Source organism: Grammomys surdaster, unplaced genomic scaffold (assembly GCF_004785775.1).
Source record: "Grammomys surdaster isolate TR1022 unplaced genomic scaffold, NIH_TR_1.0 278, whole genome shotgun sequence".
In the NCBI taxonomy this organism is placed as follows: Eukaryota; Metazoa; Chordata; class Mammalia; order Rodentia; family Muridae; genus Grammomys; species Grammomys surdaster.
Window position 1 is genome coordinate 14163609 of NW_021604719.1, and position 17338 is coordinate 14180946.

Here is a 17338-nt window from a genome sequence, read left to right on the forward strand (position 1 = left end):
AATCACCTCTAGGACTCCAGATGTGCATCACACTGCCCACAATCACCCCTAGGACTCCAGATGTTCATCATACTATCACAATCACCTATGGTTTAGGCAACTCTACTTTCAAAGATCACCTGCAGTAAACCTGGTAAGTTTTAAGCTCATTGGCCGCTATGAAACTATTTTTGTTCCAGATTCATCAGATTAAAGCAATTGGAAAAATTAAAGAAATGGCAAATTACTCATTTAATTGTAGCTATTAAGCAGATGACTTGCAGCTTTTACAATAAAATGATGTACCAGGATGAGTCACTCTCAAGAATTGACTGGGATCTCAGAAATTCCTCCTGTAAAGAATCAAAATTCAAAATAGTACAGTCAGTTAGACTTGTAACTCATATACTTCTCAACAGTTTTTAAACCACTCTCCCCTACACACTTTTAACATAGAAAAACTTCACACGAGAGCGTACGGGTTTGTCTTCAAGCCTAAGAATTTGTATTGTAAGATAGTGATTGTTTTGAAACATCATATCACATGGGGAAACAATACATAGAGAGAGACAGTTCCCACTTAGCTGCTCTCTCTGACTTCCCTATGCAGCATCTGCAGGTGTTTGTGTTGTACAGTCACTATTCCCAGACTAAGACTACTTTTCTATTTTCTGCCTGAATTTCTTGCTTACTGCAGAAGTATTTTAAGGTCAGCACTTATACTTGATATGCAAGTGCCCTCTGTTGCTTACCATTTGGGGACCAAAGTGGAGCAGGTAAAAAGACCTACTGACTGGGAATATTCATTTAACTAGGGTATCTGAGTTACAGGAAGAAACTTTGAAAGTCATTGGAACAGCTTGATGCTTAGGTCTTGATTTTCCAGCCCTTGAATGTATTCCTTTGCTTTAGGAATCAAGATGGATCACAGGTGGCCAATAGCTGCTGATTCACTGCTAGAAAGATTCCCTTTCCTCAAGTGTAAATGGAGTGCCAAAGTCCTAGGGTGGGGGGAGGGGAAGATAAAATAAAATCTGCCCAATTGTAAACTAATTGCATATCGAAGTGCTTCATTATTTTGTGATCATGTTAGAGGAATTTAGCATGTTTCTCACAAGGCAGATAAGGGAATTCATTTACACCAGTGAATAATCTCTCCTCTCTGATTTCTGTTCTTTTCCACCCACGTCACTTGGGGCTATTTGCTAATGATCGCAGCACCTGTAAAGGTGGGGCTGAGAAAAATGAAATTGCTTCATGTATAGCTTGGGCCCTCTGGGCTCTCTCTGTCCCCAGGGAGAATTGGCCTGAAAAGCAGCTTCCTACTAGGCTCTGTTAGGTGTGACAATGCACCTCTCTCTGTTCGTAGGGTGTGGTTAGAAACGGTGAGACCAAGTAGACTTGGCATTCACAGAACTGCCCGCCTTTTCTTTCTGTTTGATCCCCTTGAACACTTTGCTTTCTTCTTGCTGGGCAAAATTGTAGTTATGATTCAATAGCTTCTTTCTCAAACTTCATGACTTATCAGCTTGGCTGATCTTTTCTAGGTAAGAAAACCTAGAAAACTGAGGCTGTGTATTACACAAAGAAAGAAGAGGTGAACCTTCTCCCTTGATCTCAGTACATTGTGAACAATATAATATAGCACATAGCCTAACATGGTAAGAGCAAGTTTGCTGGTGGACATTGACCATGTTTGTTTCTTGTGGTGGAGAGTGTGGAGTGCTGGTCTTTGAACATGGGGCCTCCAGCATAAAAGGCAAGCAGTCTACCACTAGACTACCTCTCCAGCCCAGAGCTCGTTTCTTTCAAGTTACCAAGAAACTTGAAGTCAGATACTTAGATTCTTCTTTCTATCATGAGTAAGCTCTCTCTCTCTCTCTCTCTCTCTCTTTCTCTCTCTCTCTCTCTCTCTCTCTCTCTCTCTCTCTGTGTGTGTGTGTGTGTGTGTGTGTGTGTGTGTCTTCCTCTCCCATCCCCCTCTCCCTTTCCTTCTCCTCCTCTCTTTTCCCTCTCATTTTCCTTCCCCTTCCCCCTTCCCCTCCTCCCCTTTTTCCTCTCCTTCCCCCCTCTCCTTTCTCTCTGTGTATGCATATGTGTGCACACTTACCTGGAGTCCTATTAGTTCAGATACTGGAGCCTTAAACTTGAGGAATCTTAGGTACAGCTCTGTGTTCCAATCTTATAGCTATCCAATTTCTCTTAAGCTCTTATAGACAGAAAGCAACCTAATATTGGTATAGGAAAAGGAACAAAGATGAAGAGTGGGGACCCCTGACTCTGAGACCTGTTTCCTACAGTTTTATTAGCTGCAAAGGAGCAACTTGTTGATTTTCCTCTACACTTACTTCTAGCACTAGGGCTGCAACTCGACTCCAAGAGAACACCCAAATCTGTTATTCTAGGATTTGATGGCCCCATATGGTTTTCCAGGTCTCTTTCTGTAGTCAAGTTCATAGTGTCAGGATTCCACAATCAGGAACTGCATACCACTTTCACTTCCATTAGAAAAGTGTAGACTAGGAAATGTCCTATGCTAGACATGACACAGAGGCCTGTGTCCAGTTTGCCTTAGGGATAGAAGGTAGAATGCAAACAGACCACATGCATTTGAATCTTCGCACTTTGAGCAACTCACTTTAACCTTTCTGTGACTCATTACCTGTGTCTAAAATAAGAATAGCAATTGTGCAGTTACACCAAATAGCTATAAATATGAAATGAGCCAATGCATACTGCGAAGGGTCAATAAGTGTTCATTTCTCTCTAGAAAATTCCCGGCAATGGGCTGTATGCCACAGGAAGGGAAGGGCAGCTTATTGTCTTTAGTGCAAAAAATTTAATACAGTTCTTTTGTTAGAAAGTACTCCCTAATCGTGGAAATTCTCTCCAAAATATACCTCTTTAGTTTGTATTCATCTGTAATTTCTATTAAATGGCCACTTACATTGGTGTTCTGGAAGCTAGGATATAAATTGAAAATCCCCTCATATCTATAATCATTGTTTTTCTCACAAAGAAACTGAGACTTGATTTTTTTTTTTTTTTTTTTTTTTACTATAGAGCAGTCCTTCGCCTGTACAAAATTCAGTTGTTTGCTGGATTATTAAGATCACTTTGTCACTGGCAATCTCAAACTGAGTAAGTTTGGGGAATGATTAACATGTATTGTGTAGGCAGAAATTCCCAATTCAATAGTATATAGATATTCTCCCATCAAATGAGAGAAGTAAAAATAACAAAATTGGGGGTAGGGATATTGAAAAGAACTAGAAAAAGTCTTGATTCTGATTTTTGAGTCTGACTCTCTTGGCATCTAACCAAGGTCATTCATGCATAGGTGCTTGACGAAGGCCATGCTGAGCCCTAGGACCTATAGCAACTGCTGTATAGCAACTCTTCGCTGACCACTGACGAGCTCACTTTTGGTTTTCATTTGTGTTTTTCCTTCAAGATGCTTTGTAGGAGAGTTTCATTTGACTAATCTTTTCTGTTGTGCCATATGACTCAGAAACGTGATGCTGATTGCCAACTAATAAATAGTAGATAGATAGATAGATAGATAGATAGATAGATAGATAGATGGAAAGAAATGGAATGATAATCCCCTTATAAGAGCAATGAAGAGACATTAACAACAGCTTGTTTACTTTATTAGCTGGGCTTATCAAACTTTTCATCTAATTTCTAGGTCCTGGAGTACCTATAGCAACCATCCTACAGATGTCTCCCCATATCACTCAAAAACCACTGTTTTATATCCATGTCTGTTAAGTAAACAGATTTAATTAACTTTAATTAACTTATAAGATATTAATGGTGCCATTGACTAATGATGTGTCCCATTGCTTTGGGAAGAAACCGGAAAAGACCTTGGTTCAAGTCCATCTTACTACATAGCCGATGACAACAATTAGGTACAGTGGAGCTCAAAATATATCAAAATATATCAAAAAGATAGGTCAGTTTTCTCATCTACCTGGAGAGACACAAGTTGAATGATAGTTATCTTTCACCAGTAAGAAGTGGGAATGCTGGTTAAGGGCTGGAGGGCATGCTTGCAATGCAGCATGAAAGAAGGAACCTCTAACCATGACTTGCATGTGCTGGGAAGAATATATGCAGGTCATGCAGTTGTGGATTCTTTGGACTGTGATGAATAAAGATGCAAGAGAAGATGTGCAGTTAACACTTAAGCCAAGTTCTACCCTCTACACTTTCGCTACATTCATTATTAACAGGAAAGGGATTGAAAGGAGAGATTTAAGTCTGCATCCAAATCCAGTCCAATTCTGCTCTATACCTTCGTAGAAAGCACCCTATTAGTGGCCATCGGTAGACAACATTTTCATCTTAATGTAAGACATGAAGGTGAAATGAAGCAGGTAGATTTCAGACATGGGGGAAATATTTGCTGTTGTAGAGACAAGAGTCTTTCCCTGGGAACGTGAACCTTGGAACATTCTTCAACTCATCCCACATAGGCATCCCCTAGCTTCGCCTAGGCATCAGGACAGCACTGGCTGAAGAGAGAATTGAACAGTTCACATGTCTGTTTTCAGGACATTTAAGTTAAATTTTGTCTGCTCAAACAAAGAAAAAAAATCAAGGCAACCATGCAGGAATTGTAAAGAGAAAAGTCTGGTTTTCAAATAACTATAGATTCATGTCTTATAAAGAGTGAAAGATATATCTTATTAAAAGATGTATTCACACACTAGTGAAGGGTTAAACCGTGCCCTATGTGTTTCAGGTAAAAACAATAGACCAGATACCACTACTGCACGCATCGAATAGGAGGCACATCTATATGTTATGTCATTAGATTACGACAGCAGGGATGGAGCTTGTCAATGACATGTGGCTGGCCCAGTTTCTCATGACCATTAAGTGACAAGGCCCAGCTGCATAATACAAGGCTGTGATTCAGAGTATGTGGAAATACCCCAAAATTTAAAATATCACCAACAGCTCTGTGTTGAAACTCCTCTATAAATAGTTCCCTGGCTATTTCTTGACTTGTTATAATGCAAGCCATTCAGCAATATGATAAAGATAAATATTTCCTTTTCAAAACATTGCACAAATACATGATTTCCTCCCTTTTTCCACCCTTTGGGAGAAATAGGAAAACAGCAAAGTAATAGGAACTTAGCTCCAAGCGATACAAGCTTTCCTATCCTTTCAGTAATGACTAAAGAGAGTCCCCAGTTACTAGGGAGACCATAACAGACTCCATTAGATTCAAGCACAAAACTTGGGTTGCCTGGCTAGTGAATGCCAAGAAAAGCAAAGGAAAATATTATCATTGTTGAAATCATTTGATGTCCCTGACTAATAAAAACACATTGGCAAATTGAATTCTTCAAACTGCCCAAAGGCCTCAGTTAAAGCTATGAATTAGTACCACACGGCAGTTCTGTCTGGAAAGGGGGCGGGTAAGGAAGACAAAGATGCTAAACTATTCTAAAGAGTGTTTAAATAACTAAAAGTTTCCAGTAGAAACCTTGGCAACCAATCTAGGTTTGTTGTAGTAGTTGTTCAATTTTTAATATAAATTTAATTTCTCCTAACCTTTTCCCTGTAGCTAAATAACAAAATTAATGTTTTGAGTCACATCATCCATGAACTCTAAAGGAATCACAGGCCTTCTTATCCAGTTTCTAACGAATGCCAAGGTCATCTTTAAAATGTCCCTGGTGACTCTAATACCCCTCCAAGCTTCGAGGCTAGCCTCTCCTTACCTATATTGTGCCCTTTCTGTGAGTGGGAGGAGCCAGAGGTGGAAAGAACTGGGGGGTAAGCCAAACTCAGAATTACCTCTTGACCCAGCTTCCAGATTTACCGTGGGCCTGCCTGGAGATGTTCCTCCTGTCTCTGCTTGATCATTCCCAAAGCAGCATGTCCTCGCCAGGACCCATCCCACCTTATTATGGATGCAGCTCTGATTGTTGGGAGTGTTTTCTCATGTCCTGCCAAAACCTGCCTCCTCATGTTTTCTCCCCATTGTTCCTCATGGTATCTCTAGAACAACATGATTGACTCAACTTCCTCTCCCCTGGAATAGTCCCTCAGATAACTAGAGTCAACTATCATGACTGCCCTTGGATACCGTTTTTTTTTTTCCTCTCCAAACAAAACAGCCTTGATTTCCCTATTAGGTCATTAGGCAAGTAGACAAATGTTATAATAATAAAGGTTGACACATAACTTCCATAAAAGAAGAACAATATAGTTTAGAAATTATATATTTTTTTTAAAATAAAATGTGTTAAATGAATGGTTGAGGGGTAGAAACATTCTTAGTGTATGCAGGGATCTCAACTCAAATTCCAAGAAATAGAAATATAACCAAGAAGGGGAAAGGTTGAAAATCTTAGTTGCTATTGAGATGTACTATGTCTGTACCTTGGCCTCCTTGCATTCTACTGTCTTGTCGAAAATACCAATGTGACTTTCTCTAACTAATGAATATCATGTCAGCTCATGGTTATATTTCACCAACCCTCACCAGGCTGCCTTTATTTATTATTTTGCTTAGCTATGATCAATGTCTATTTTTAGAAAAGCTTCTAGAAGAAAATACTTGTCTCTCATGAACAAGTAGAAAGTGAATATAGACCATTAAGAATTAATAAAATGGGGCTGGAGACATGGCTCAGTGGTTAAGAGCACTGACTGCTCTTCCAGAGGTCCTGAGTTCGATTCCCAGCAACCACATGGTGGCTCACAAACCATCTGTAATGGAATCCAATGCCTTCTTCTGGTATGTCTGAAGACAACGACAGTGTACTCATATATATAAAAAAATAAATAAATTATTCTTTAAAAAGAATTAATAAAATGTTCACACATCTATAAGGAAGTAAGATCTAAAATTTGAAGCCATCCTTAGATACACAGCAAGACCCTCCCTCAAAGAAGGAAAAAGAGAGAGAAAGGGGGGAGTTTTTTTTTTAAAGAGTCATGAAGAAAGTAAATCTTCAATTCTTACTTCATCACCAATATTTTTTTAACCCCAAGCAAACAGAGACACTGGAACCTTGTCCTGCCGAACAGTGTCTATACATCAAGGCTCTAACGTGATCCCTCTGCTCTTCTGTGTCTCCCTGCCAAGTTCATCACTCCATCTACTGTTGTGTGTAACTCGCTTCCATCAGTACATCTCCAGCACTTCGCTGTGCATTTCATTATTAGGTCTTTTTCTACCTATAGCTCACCTTCCCTTCTTCTCCCCTCTTGATACCTATTGCTTCATCACCTGTACTTCTTCAGTGTTCATGTCTGTCTTCTGTCTTCATAGTTCTGAGTTGTAAAGGCATGGTTCTGAGTGTAGAGTACTCTTGAGAGAGCAACAGGAAAAGTCAGCAGGGGCCTAGTGCCTCCCAGATGCCACTGCTTGCCCTGGGATAGAGAAGGTCTTTAGGAAAAAACTGACTGAAGCCAGCTCCTGAGAGGAGGAGACACAGATCAAGCAGATAGCTGACTGAGAATATGTTTCCAGACACACTCCCTGAGCAGTCCAGTCTCTTCTGGAACTAATCTATTTCTCATGGCAAATCATGAATGGTTTCAGTGATTAGCTACTCAGGATCGGAGAAGAAGGTAGAAGGGTTTTACTGGTCTTGATTTCAGCAGCCAGCCTGCCCAGTGCACAGTTCCTGATAATCAGGGGGGGGTGTGTGTATCATCGTGGAATGAGGAAGACTGATGAGAAGTGAGGGTACCTGGGCTGTGGAGAATGGCTCCTCTGCTACCATTTCTTTGAATTGATCTTTTGCTTTTAGGCATCCTTTGGCTGTTAATTGAGATTTCATGATGTTCTTATCATCCTGTGTTAAGTCTGAAAGACAGTCCATCTCTGTTTTATTTCTCAAGCCAGGGTCTCTTGTAGACCACTCTAGCTTTTATCTCTGATATGTAGTTAAGAATAACCCTGACCTGATACTCACGCCTTCAGTTCCCAGGGACTACTGGGAAGACAGGCATGGACTCCCATGCCAGGCTTGACAATCTGCCTTTGATTTTGTTTTCCATGCAGGAGATGAAACACTTGTTTTCATGCACCTGCTTTCCTGCTTCTCTATATCTCCAGCCCTATCACCCATCTTGAGAACCTGAGAGCTGTGTCTCTCTGACCCCATGTTTGACTTAATTGACTTCACTGACTTGTCACTCCGGGGGCTGACTCCCAGTGACCTGAGTGCTTGCCCTTCAGAGGCCAGGGAAGAGTAGGTTCTTTCACAGTGAGCATTCCTTTCCCTATTTCAAGATTGGTGTCCGACAAGCAATGTTATTTGTTCATTTTCTGGGTTTCTTAATTATCGGGCACGAAGACTTGGCAAGGTGAGCTACCCAGTGGAAAGGCAGCTACCCAAAAGCAACAGGACTGTGTGACTGAAGTACTTGTCCTAACAAACAGTGGCTCCAACTCTGCAGATAAGTCCAGTTTTGACAGATCAAATCCACTTTGGAATCCATAGACACTCAAGGTGAATCCTTAGTTATGGAAATACTGCCCAATAGAGCTCTCAGGAAGGTTCAGACCTGACCATGTTCCCGTATTTACAACGCCACAATAAGTATCTGCTAGCGTCTACATTTCTGCACTTTCTGGAAGCAACACGCATTCCAGAGTCTATTTGAACACAGATAAAATTCAAATGTGGGGGGACAGGACTCCTAGTCAAGGCTCTGGTTATGAGTCTGCTCACAAATTAGGGTAGAAACCTGATACTCAGAGGCTTTAGCGTCTTGGGAGTAAATGCTAAATGACAAGAAGAGATTTTCTAATTGCCTCTATTCAAAGTAAACAAACCACAGGTTTCAGATTGAACCTCTCTTCTCCCCACCCCCTTTAAGAGAGTAAACACAACTGATGATGCAGACACTGAGCTTAGATGAAGTGTCCTCGCTAAGCAGGGCTTCAGAAGCAATGTTTGCCCAGACACCATTAATTCCTTTTATCCCTTTGATGTGTCTGCTGTTTCCAGTGACAGGAAATTCTTATTTTTTTAAAGAAACTAAAGCACAAAAAGGCAGTGAAAAAGCTACAAACTGATTTGGCAATAGCTAAGCAAGAGGCTGCCATCACTGTCCTGGAACTCAATGAGAAGATAATGGCACTCTGTGAAGGAAGGCCTTTCCCTAAAGGTCAGTATTACCACGTGACAGGTGCACAATGGCCCCTCATTCTGGGTGATGCATATAGATTGTTTGGCAGTGAAGCAAAATGCCAGGTTCTGTGCTTGGCAGCATTCTGGCCTAACAGTATGCGGCCTGGCCTGGCCTGGCCTGGTTCTGTTACAGAATACATGAGTTGAGGCAGCACAGGAGCTGCGAACTCCAGACTGGATTTGCTTTGACCTTTTGACAGGAAGCTAATGAATACGCAGTTGTAGAGGGGATGTCTCTGTATGTGGAGACCTGGGCTGAGTAGCATCTGTGAAATGTCACTGGATAATTTGGGTGGCAGAGAGGGAAGGGCGGAGAGTAAACAAAAGGTCAGGGTACTTCAAGGCCTGGGGCTCTAGAATGGGACCAATAGTTTGTTAAAAAAAAAATAAGTGTCTGTTGGCCAAGACAGGCACAAGGAAAGAAGAAATCATTTCTTGCCGGTAGATAAATAAAGCAGGAAGCAACTGGGAGTGCTATTTGGGAATGAAATCTGCGTAATTCAGAACAATCATAATAGCTATATAGGTGTGTGGACATGTGTGTATGTACAGGTGCATGTGAAGGCCAAAGATTGATACCAGGAGCTTTGCTCTATTACTTCCTTGTTTATAAGATAGGGTCTCTCGCTGAACATGGAGTAGCTGTTTTAGTCACACTGGCTGGCCAGCAAGCTCAAGGTGTTACAGACATGTGCCACTTGGTCCAGCTTTTTATGTGAGTGCTAAGGGTCAGACTACAGTACCATCTACATTAGTTTTTAAAGGTTTTTGTGGTGGTGGTATTTCAGATAGGGAGAACGTCATTACATAGCCCAAGATGGCTTTGAACTTTCAATCCTCTCCCATTGGCCTTCAGATGCCATGATTGCAGACATAAGCCACCATGCCTGGCTTTACACTGATTTAGAAAAACTAAAAGGACTTCTGCTATCAAGAAACTCTAAACACACCAGGAGGGACAAACAAAACAAAACAAAACCGCCCAAGTGCCCTCATTAACAATAAGTCAAGTTAGTATTCAATAGTAAGTGCTAGTTTACTAAGAATTTCGCACATGCGTCTCAGAATAGCTACAGGATAAGTGTATAGACAGATTCCATTGGAGTGACAGAAACTTGGGGACAGTCGTCAGTTCATCCCAAGTTAGAAAGGAGCAAGCAGCCGTGTGCATGTAACATCAGGGTAGCAGCAGACTAAAGCAGGTGAACCTCTCAGCTTCAGTAGACCAAGAACGTTTTTCTCTTTGGTGTATAGCAGCTCATTTCTGCCCAGTGATCTCAGGGTAAGCTCTGGTTCCCAAGGGCAGAGGTCCTTATTTGATGTGTGTTCTCCCTGCAAAGCCAGGTGCATGCCATTGTTCTTACTCTGGCTTCCTTGCTTACTCATAAGTAATGCAGGAAAAAGAGAAGCAGCTTGGGAACAAATGGAGAAGGAAGCAGTGGGCGAAGTGGTGGCTTCAGAAAGGGGACACTCCCAGCATCCCGTCTCCGTAAAGACCTTCATATAAATTTGGTTTTCTTTCCCTTTGTTTCCTTCATTTTTCAAGACAGGGTTTTTCTGTGTAGCCCTGGCTATTCTCCTGGATCTTGCCCTTTAGACCAGGCTGGCCTTGAACTCAGAGATCCTACTGCCTCTGTCTCCCAAATGCTAGGAGTAAAGATATGTGCCACTATTGCCAGGCTGGTTTATATCTTCAGTTCTGAATAGCAATTTCCCAGAATGTGACCGATACATCATCACATTATCACCTCAAAACACACAGAAAGACAAGTGTCTTTTCATCAAAATAGCATAGAAATAACATTTTTTAAAAATTGCCTTTGACCAACATAAATCCTTACAAAATTCATTAGAGAATGTTCTTGTTAACTTAAAGGTCATTACATGAGACACCATCCCAGAGTTTCAATGGTCACATAAAAGAAGCCAGCAGTCATGCTAGAACACTGGAGGACAGTCTCCAACGTACTTGACACAATCTTTCCACTGCTCAGCTGCTTGGTAAACCTGCTGCAGATGCGTTATTGCGACCTGTCTAGTTCCAGCTCTTCATTTTGGCCCAAATGCTATTTTGTGCTCTTTAAGACTAAATTGGGTTTTGAATAGGTTACTTTTAATGATTTGCTTACAATTAGCATATAAGTTGTTAGATATTTTCAAAGTCTTCAGGGTATGAGGTGCTTCATGAATGTTCATATGATCCGTGCGTAGGGGCCACGCTAATCTGCCCTCTATGGCTCCTGTTTAGCCTGCAGGCTTCTGAAGTAAGTACTCCTTGGTTATTCTAATAGGTCAAAATTTAAATAATACTGAAGGGAAGAAAATAATAAATACCTTTGTGATCTGATACACTGGTAAAAGGATATACATACAATCTTTTAGAAGCCATTAAAAGGCCTATTGTGGACCCACAAATGTTTTCAGAGGAAATTGAATCACTGGACTGTCACTAGGTTATTTGTTTGTTTGTTTGTTTGTTTATGTGTGTGACCCTGTGTGAATGTACATACCATGCATCTAACTGCAGGAGCCTGAAGATGCCTGATCCTCTGGAACTGGAGTTCTAGGCTATTGTGAGCTTCCATGTGGGTGCTGGAAACCGAACCTGACCAGACACAGGTCTGCTACAAGACCAGTAAGTGCTCTTTACCTCTGAGCCACCTTTCCACTCCACTTTCAGTCAATATTTACTGTGTGAAAGGATATCCAGGTGCTTTAATGGCTTATATGTAGCCACAGAGAATCTCTCTCTCTCTCTCTCTCTCTCTCTCTCTCTCTCTCTTTCTCTCTCTCTCTCTCTCTTTGTGTCTATCTCATGCACACACACACACATAAACACACACATTTAGACTTACAATAGTATCTCTTTCTCCATTTTCTTGGATCTTTTTTGGAAAATGTTTGTTTGGGACTCTCCGACCGAACAGCAGATGCCCAAGGCCTAAGAGCTTAAGAAGAAGAAAGGCTGATTTGTGATTCTTGGAAACAAATCAAGAAAGAGAGTGCTATTAGCTTATGAAGTGGAGTCTCTGGTACCCTAAGGATATTCTTTACCATCCATCTCTGCTTCTTTCTGCATTGAGACTTCCCTGTCTCCATAGATCTGAGGAGAGAAGCCTAACTACAGGCAGCAATGATCGGCCCTTATCACCTCTGATAAAAAGAAAGCAGACATTCCCTAGCAGTACTAGTGAGAAAGTGTCCAAGAGAAGCCTGTCTGACTTGAGTTGGGTACCCATCCCTGGGTATCCCTGTGTGGCCAGGGCTGGAGAATGATGGATGGTTGGATGGATAAGAAGTCATCCACCACTGGGTGGCAGGGTAGAGGGAAAATCCTGTGGGGAAAGAGTCCTCTGCCTAGCAGCTCCCACTGGAATGCACAGAGCTGGAGTTAAAGAAAAGGGTATTTCATTACTGGAATGGAGAAGACAGACCAGTACCTGCACACTATCAGCTAGTGGTCAAATTAAAATATAATCAAATACTTCGAGTCGTTCATCCCAGGGACGATTACACTTTAAAAGTAGTTTTTCCTTGTTGTTTTGCTTTGCTTTGCTTTGTTTTTTTTCTATCTACAGAAGACCGATGACCCCCATGCTCCAGGAAATAACTATTTAAGCCATATAAGTCTAGACCCCATAAGAGCTGAAGTGAAGTTTGAGGAAAGTCATCCCCTTCTAGCCTCTGTTAGTGACATGGTAGCCACCTGCCACATTGGTCTGCTTATTACAACAATTCACACTGAGGGGAGGGAAAGTGTTGATTGTTAAGTAGCAGGTCATGTCACTGGATTAGCATGACACTACTTCTCTGTCAGAATTACATACAGAATTACAAGTCTAACAGATTAATGGAATATTTCCAAATAAAACAGAAATCCCTGCTACCCACACATAACATTTTTTCCTTGTTTGCTTTGTTTTCTAAGTAATCAGCTTGCCTTCAGATCAGAGTGTGTGTCCCAGAATATTAGGAATATCTTTATGCATATTCATGCCCGAATTGAGAGAACAGTAAGAGGCCAAACTGTTCTTTTTTTCCTCACACATGAGTTCAGCTGAGAATAAAAACACCCTTGTTATAAAACTAGCACAGCAGGAACCTCACAGCCAGAGTCTTTGTTGGTTTTCTTTTGTGCACATAGTCTCAACCCAAGGCAGATTCCTTCTGTCATTCCCAGAGTCTGCCCCTGAAGCGCTTACAGCTTTGTTTACCGCCAGAAAGAACTGGAATCCTAGCGTGCTAAGGTTCTCAAAGTCTGGGTGAGTCTACTCTTTAAATCACAATGTGTAGGAACTGAACAATCTTTCCATTCTTTGATTTAGTAAGACTAAGTTACCCAAACTAGGGCAGAGGGGTTAAGGTGATGTAAATTCCTGATGGGACGACTTAAGGGGGAAAGATTTGTTTTAGCTCATGGTTTCTGAAGTCTTGGCTTCTTTGTTTCTGGACCTGTGGTGAGGGCATCCTGACTGTAGAGTCTTGTTTCAAGGTAGCTCTCTGGATGAAGGCTGGAGAGCAAAGAAAAGAATGGCGTGGCCAGGTCAAGTCTGCCTTCAAAGCTACTCCAAGTGACCTACTTTTTCAAACCAGTCCCCTCTTCCTACCTTTCCAGCCCCTCCCAACCTGTTCAAACTGGACTGCAGCCATGGAGTAAACCACTGGTTCAGTTAGCACACTCGTAGCTAGTCCTCCCTAGAAATGCCCGTAGGTGTGCACCCTCCATCTTCACCCAAGTTACTTTACAAATTATCTTACCTACCCAGTCCTGTTGTTGATTGAGTGCAGTTACCTGATAGCATGTAGGTTCCTCTTTTTAACCAAGAGGGATTTTTCAAGCTTGCTTCCTTAAAGGAATAGAAAAATTATAAATGAAAAAATTTAAAACACTTTTCTTATGTGGTATAACAACCAACTGGCCTGGCTCTGTCACCAAGTGAGAATTATATCAACTCTTAAGCCATTTTTTTACTGTCCTCTTATTTAAAGGACATTCTCTCGGTGACACTGGTATATCCCAGCACAGGCATTTCCTGGATTCAATATCTGCATAGAGCCAGCCACCTTTGAGGGGAAAACTTGTAATAGAAGTAACATTAGCCACATTTGTTGGGGGAGGAGATTATAATAGAAGTAACATTTCTGTTTCAAACACTGAACAACGTATTCCATGGCTTTTGAGAATTCTTTTTGAGAATCAAACTGTTGCTTTTCTATATTCCTCAGAAAATTGAGGGGAAAGCTTTTACCTCAGGTGCTTTGGGCTAAATTTCCTTCCCCTCTCCAAACATCTTCAAGATCAAAGCTCCTGTAATAGGAGTTTAGGAACTAGGGATTAGGAGACAAAGAAAATGCCCTAATGCTAGATATGACAATTCCCCCATACACTTTATTCGTTAAATTGCTTTGAAATGATGATCGTACTGAAAATCGTATGAATTAAGAGCATTTAGAGAGTGGTTATTTTGATAGTTACTAGACTGAGTTCCATCTTTAATAAGTATCCTGTGTGTGGAGATTTTGAGCAATGGCACCTTGTGTTCATCTACAGTTTTTTCAAAGATTTTCCCCAGATCAAGGATTAATGGCTTGACTAGAAGTGTTTTACAGACATACTTCCTTCTGAACAAAGGATCCTATTTTACCAGTCAACCCAGAGTTGTACAAAAAATGACCTGGAACCTCACTGCATAAACCACTATAATTCTTTCACAAGGCACTACTGAATGCATGTGTCGTTAGATGGTAAGGGGCTCACTCTGTTGTCTGTTGAGAAGAATAGATAAGCAGCCTGCATTTCTACTGCCTGCACAAGATGTCTTTACCTTGATACATACATACATACATACATACATACATACATACATACATACATAACAAGACTTCAGAGAGACAAAAGATGGTTTCTCTCCCAGCATCAGAAAAAGTCAAGCAGCACCACAGAATCTTCTCATGCAGATGCTCCTCTGAGGTGGGTTTCTATTCAGAGCAACAAGAGGCAGCACTTAACAGCAGGGAGGCTGAGATAGCACAGGTGTGATAACATCAAGGGGTGGTGCTTCCCAATACAGGCTTTCCAGGGGTTTAATATGTCACTCTCAGAAATAGGATTCATTGAGACTCTAAGGGTTGCCCATTCTCCCCACCAAACTCATCCTCAAACAGATCCACTGAACCCCAAAGCCAAAACTTTCTCATGGCTTTGGAAGTCTCTAAGAGGACTGACAATGGCCCCAAGGGTCCCTCACAAAGATGAACAATCCATTGCACAAAATCCCAAGAAACAGAAGTTGCTCCATCCAGCTGAAGGCTGCCCCCTAATTTGTCATGCACAAATTAAGGATGATGTTCCTTTTCAAAATGACCATTCAGAGACCTCCAGGCACACAAAGGACCAGCATATAAACTAGGCCTAGATGGGGATCTTATTAGCTGCAACTAATAATAATAGGACAGCGAACTGTGACAGCAACTGAAATAAAACCAGTCTGAGCAGGAAGCAAAGTTTTAGCTGCCAAGGCTGGCTTAGAGGCTGAGCCCTGGGCCTGGGAACTGCTCAGCTGGTTCCTCTGTGGGTGTTGGCCCCATCTAAGGCAGGCATGGGCTAGGAACAGGCTCCCAGGCTATTCTGGCTCGCAGTGCACACTGGCCATCTGCTCTTTCTGCCTGCACAGATCAACCTTCCCCTCCTTTCTGTAACAGAGCATGGTTTTCCTCTGGGGACCCCTCGCCTATTCTCTGTCATCCTATGGAACTGACAAGCTAGGTGACTTCTCCCTTGTAAAGAGTGTGAATGTAGGTTAGCCGATCACCAATCCCACTTGCTTTTCTTAGGACCTTGAATCTTGAGCTAAGCTGACTTTGGCATGCAGTGGGGAGGTGGGGTATAAGGAGGTGGGGTATGGGGAGAGGAGAGGGGATGGGAAGTGCCATGGACACCGGATACGGCACAGTCATAGAAAAACACTAGAGCTAATTCTTCTGGAAGTTGGCCTCTGGCCACTGAGGAAACTGTCTCATGGTTTCCGGTGCCTGTGTCTCAGCTGAGGCCTCACTCTCTTTTCCTTTATCAACATTTTCCTTCAGTTCTGGCAATCTTAAATGTTCTTCAAAATTAATACTATAAATTTTCCTAAGGCTTGCAGTATTTGTAACCAAAAAAGCAGTACTTTACATCCGATTCTAGGGAACCCAGTTTCTTTTGTGTAATCTGTAGAGAAATACCAGGGAAGGAATTGGGCAGTGCTTAAGCCACATTGATGTTCCTTGGCCAGTTGTCATGTCCAAGGTAACAGGTTGTTATCATGGTCCACACCTGAGCCTTGTGCCAGAGGGCAAGGGCCCAGGAACATGATCAGATAAGAGAAGAGCGGGAAGTTTTTGAGGCTGAAGAGAAGTGCACCTGTCACGGTACCCTGTTATCTGTTTTCGTTACATCTCATAAAAGTAGAGAGCAGAGCCATTCGGTGTCCTATTAGGAGAGAACACGGTGTCTTCTCTCTCTCCTTATCAGTTTCATTGCTGTTTAGTTAGGCTCTTCCTTTACAAACATTCTGGAAATCTATTTCTTTTCTAATAGGCAGAAGGTAAGAAGATGCACTCTGAAGCTTTTAGTTGGGGGCCAGGACTTAGTAGCTAAAGCAGATGTGGGAATTCAGTGACGTCAGGCCCCCTCCGTCCTTTGTTTGGGAGACTAATTTTGGAAGTACAACATTATCAGGAAATGGTACTCCCTTCCTTCTGTCTATCCCTAAGGAATGCTTCATTTCCTTTTTCTTCCCTTCTTTCTTCTTTTTTTTAAAGTCTCTTGGGTTCTATATCCAGAGAGGTTGGAGGAAAGGGCAAGCGTAAGCTAAATGTCAGACAAGGCACGTGGGAATGAGGCCGTGGTCAGTGGCAGAGACTTCCTACTTCACTATGATCCTGCTTCACATGATCATGTGCCTGCTGCCTGAATGCTGTCAACCACTGCAGCTGAGGGCAGAGGAGGAAGGCACTCTCTTCCAGGAAATTCACTCTGCAGTGTCCGTGTCTGGCACACCTTCATTAAATAACAGCAGATGGATGCTTTGGAGTGTTTGGAGCTACAAACAATTGTCAAACCCCTCTTAAAACCAATGTAGCTGTCCCTCCTTTAGACCTCCCATTTACAAAGTGGAGAGTATAAATGATGCCCTCTTCTT

The 17338-nt window shown here is 41.9% G+C and overlaps 1 protein-coding gene across 1 annotated transcript in view; it reads left to right on the top strand.

Moving 5' to 3' along the window:
• Positions 1-17338, top strand: part of Ccdc192 (coiled-coil domain containing 192) — a 187734-nt gene that overhangs the window by 117644 nt on the left and 52752 nt on the right. The window contains 1 exon segment of the mRNA XM_028777163.1: positions 9000-9132. Coding sequence (XP_028632996.1) covers positions 9000-9132 — 133 coding nt within the window.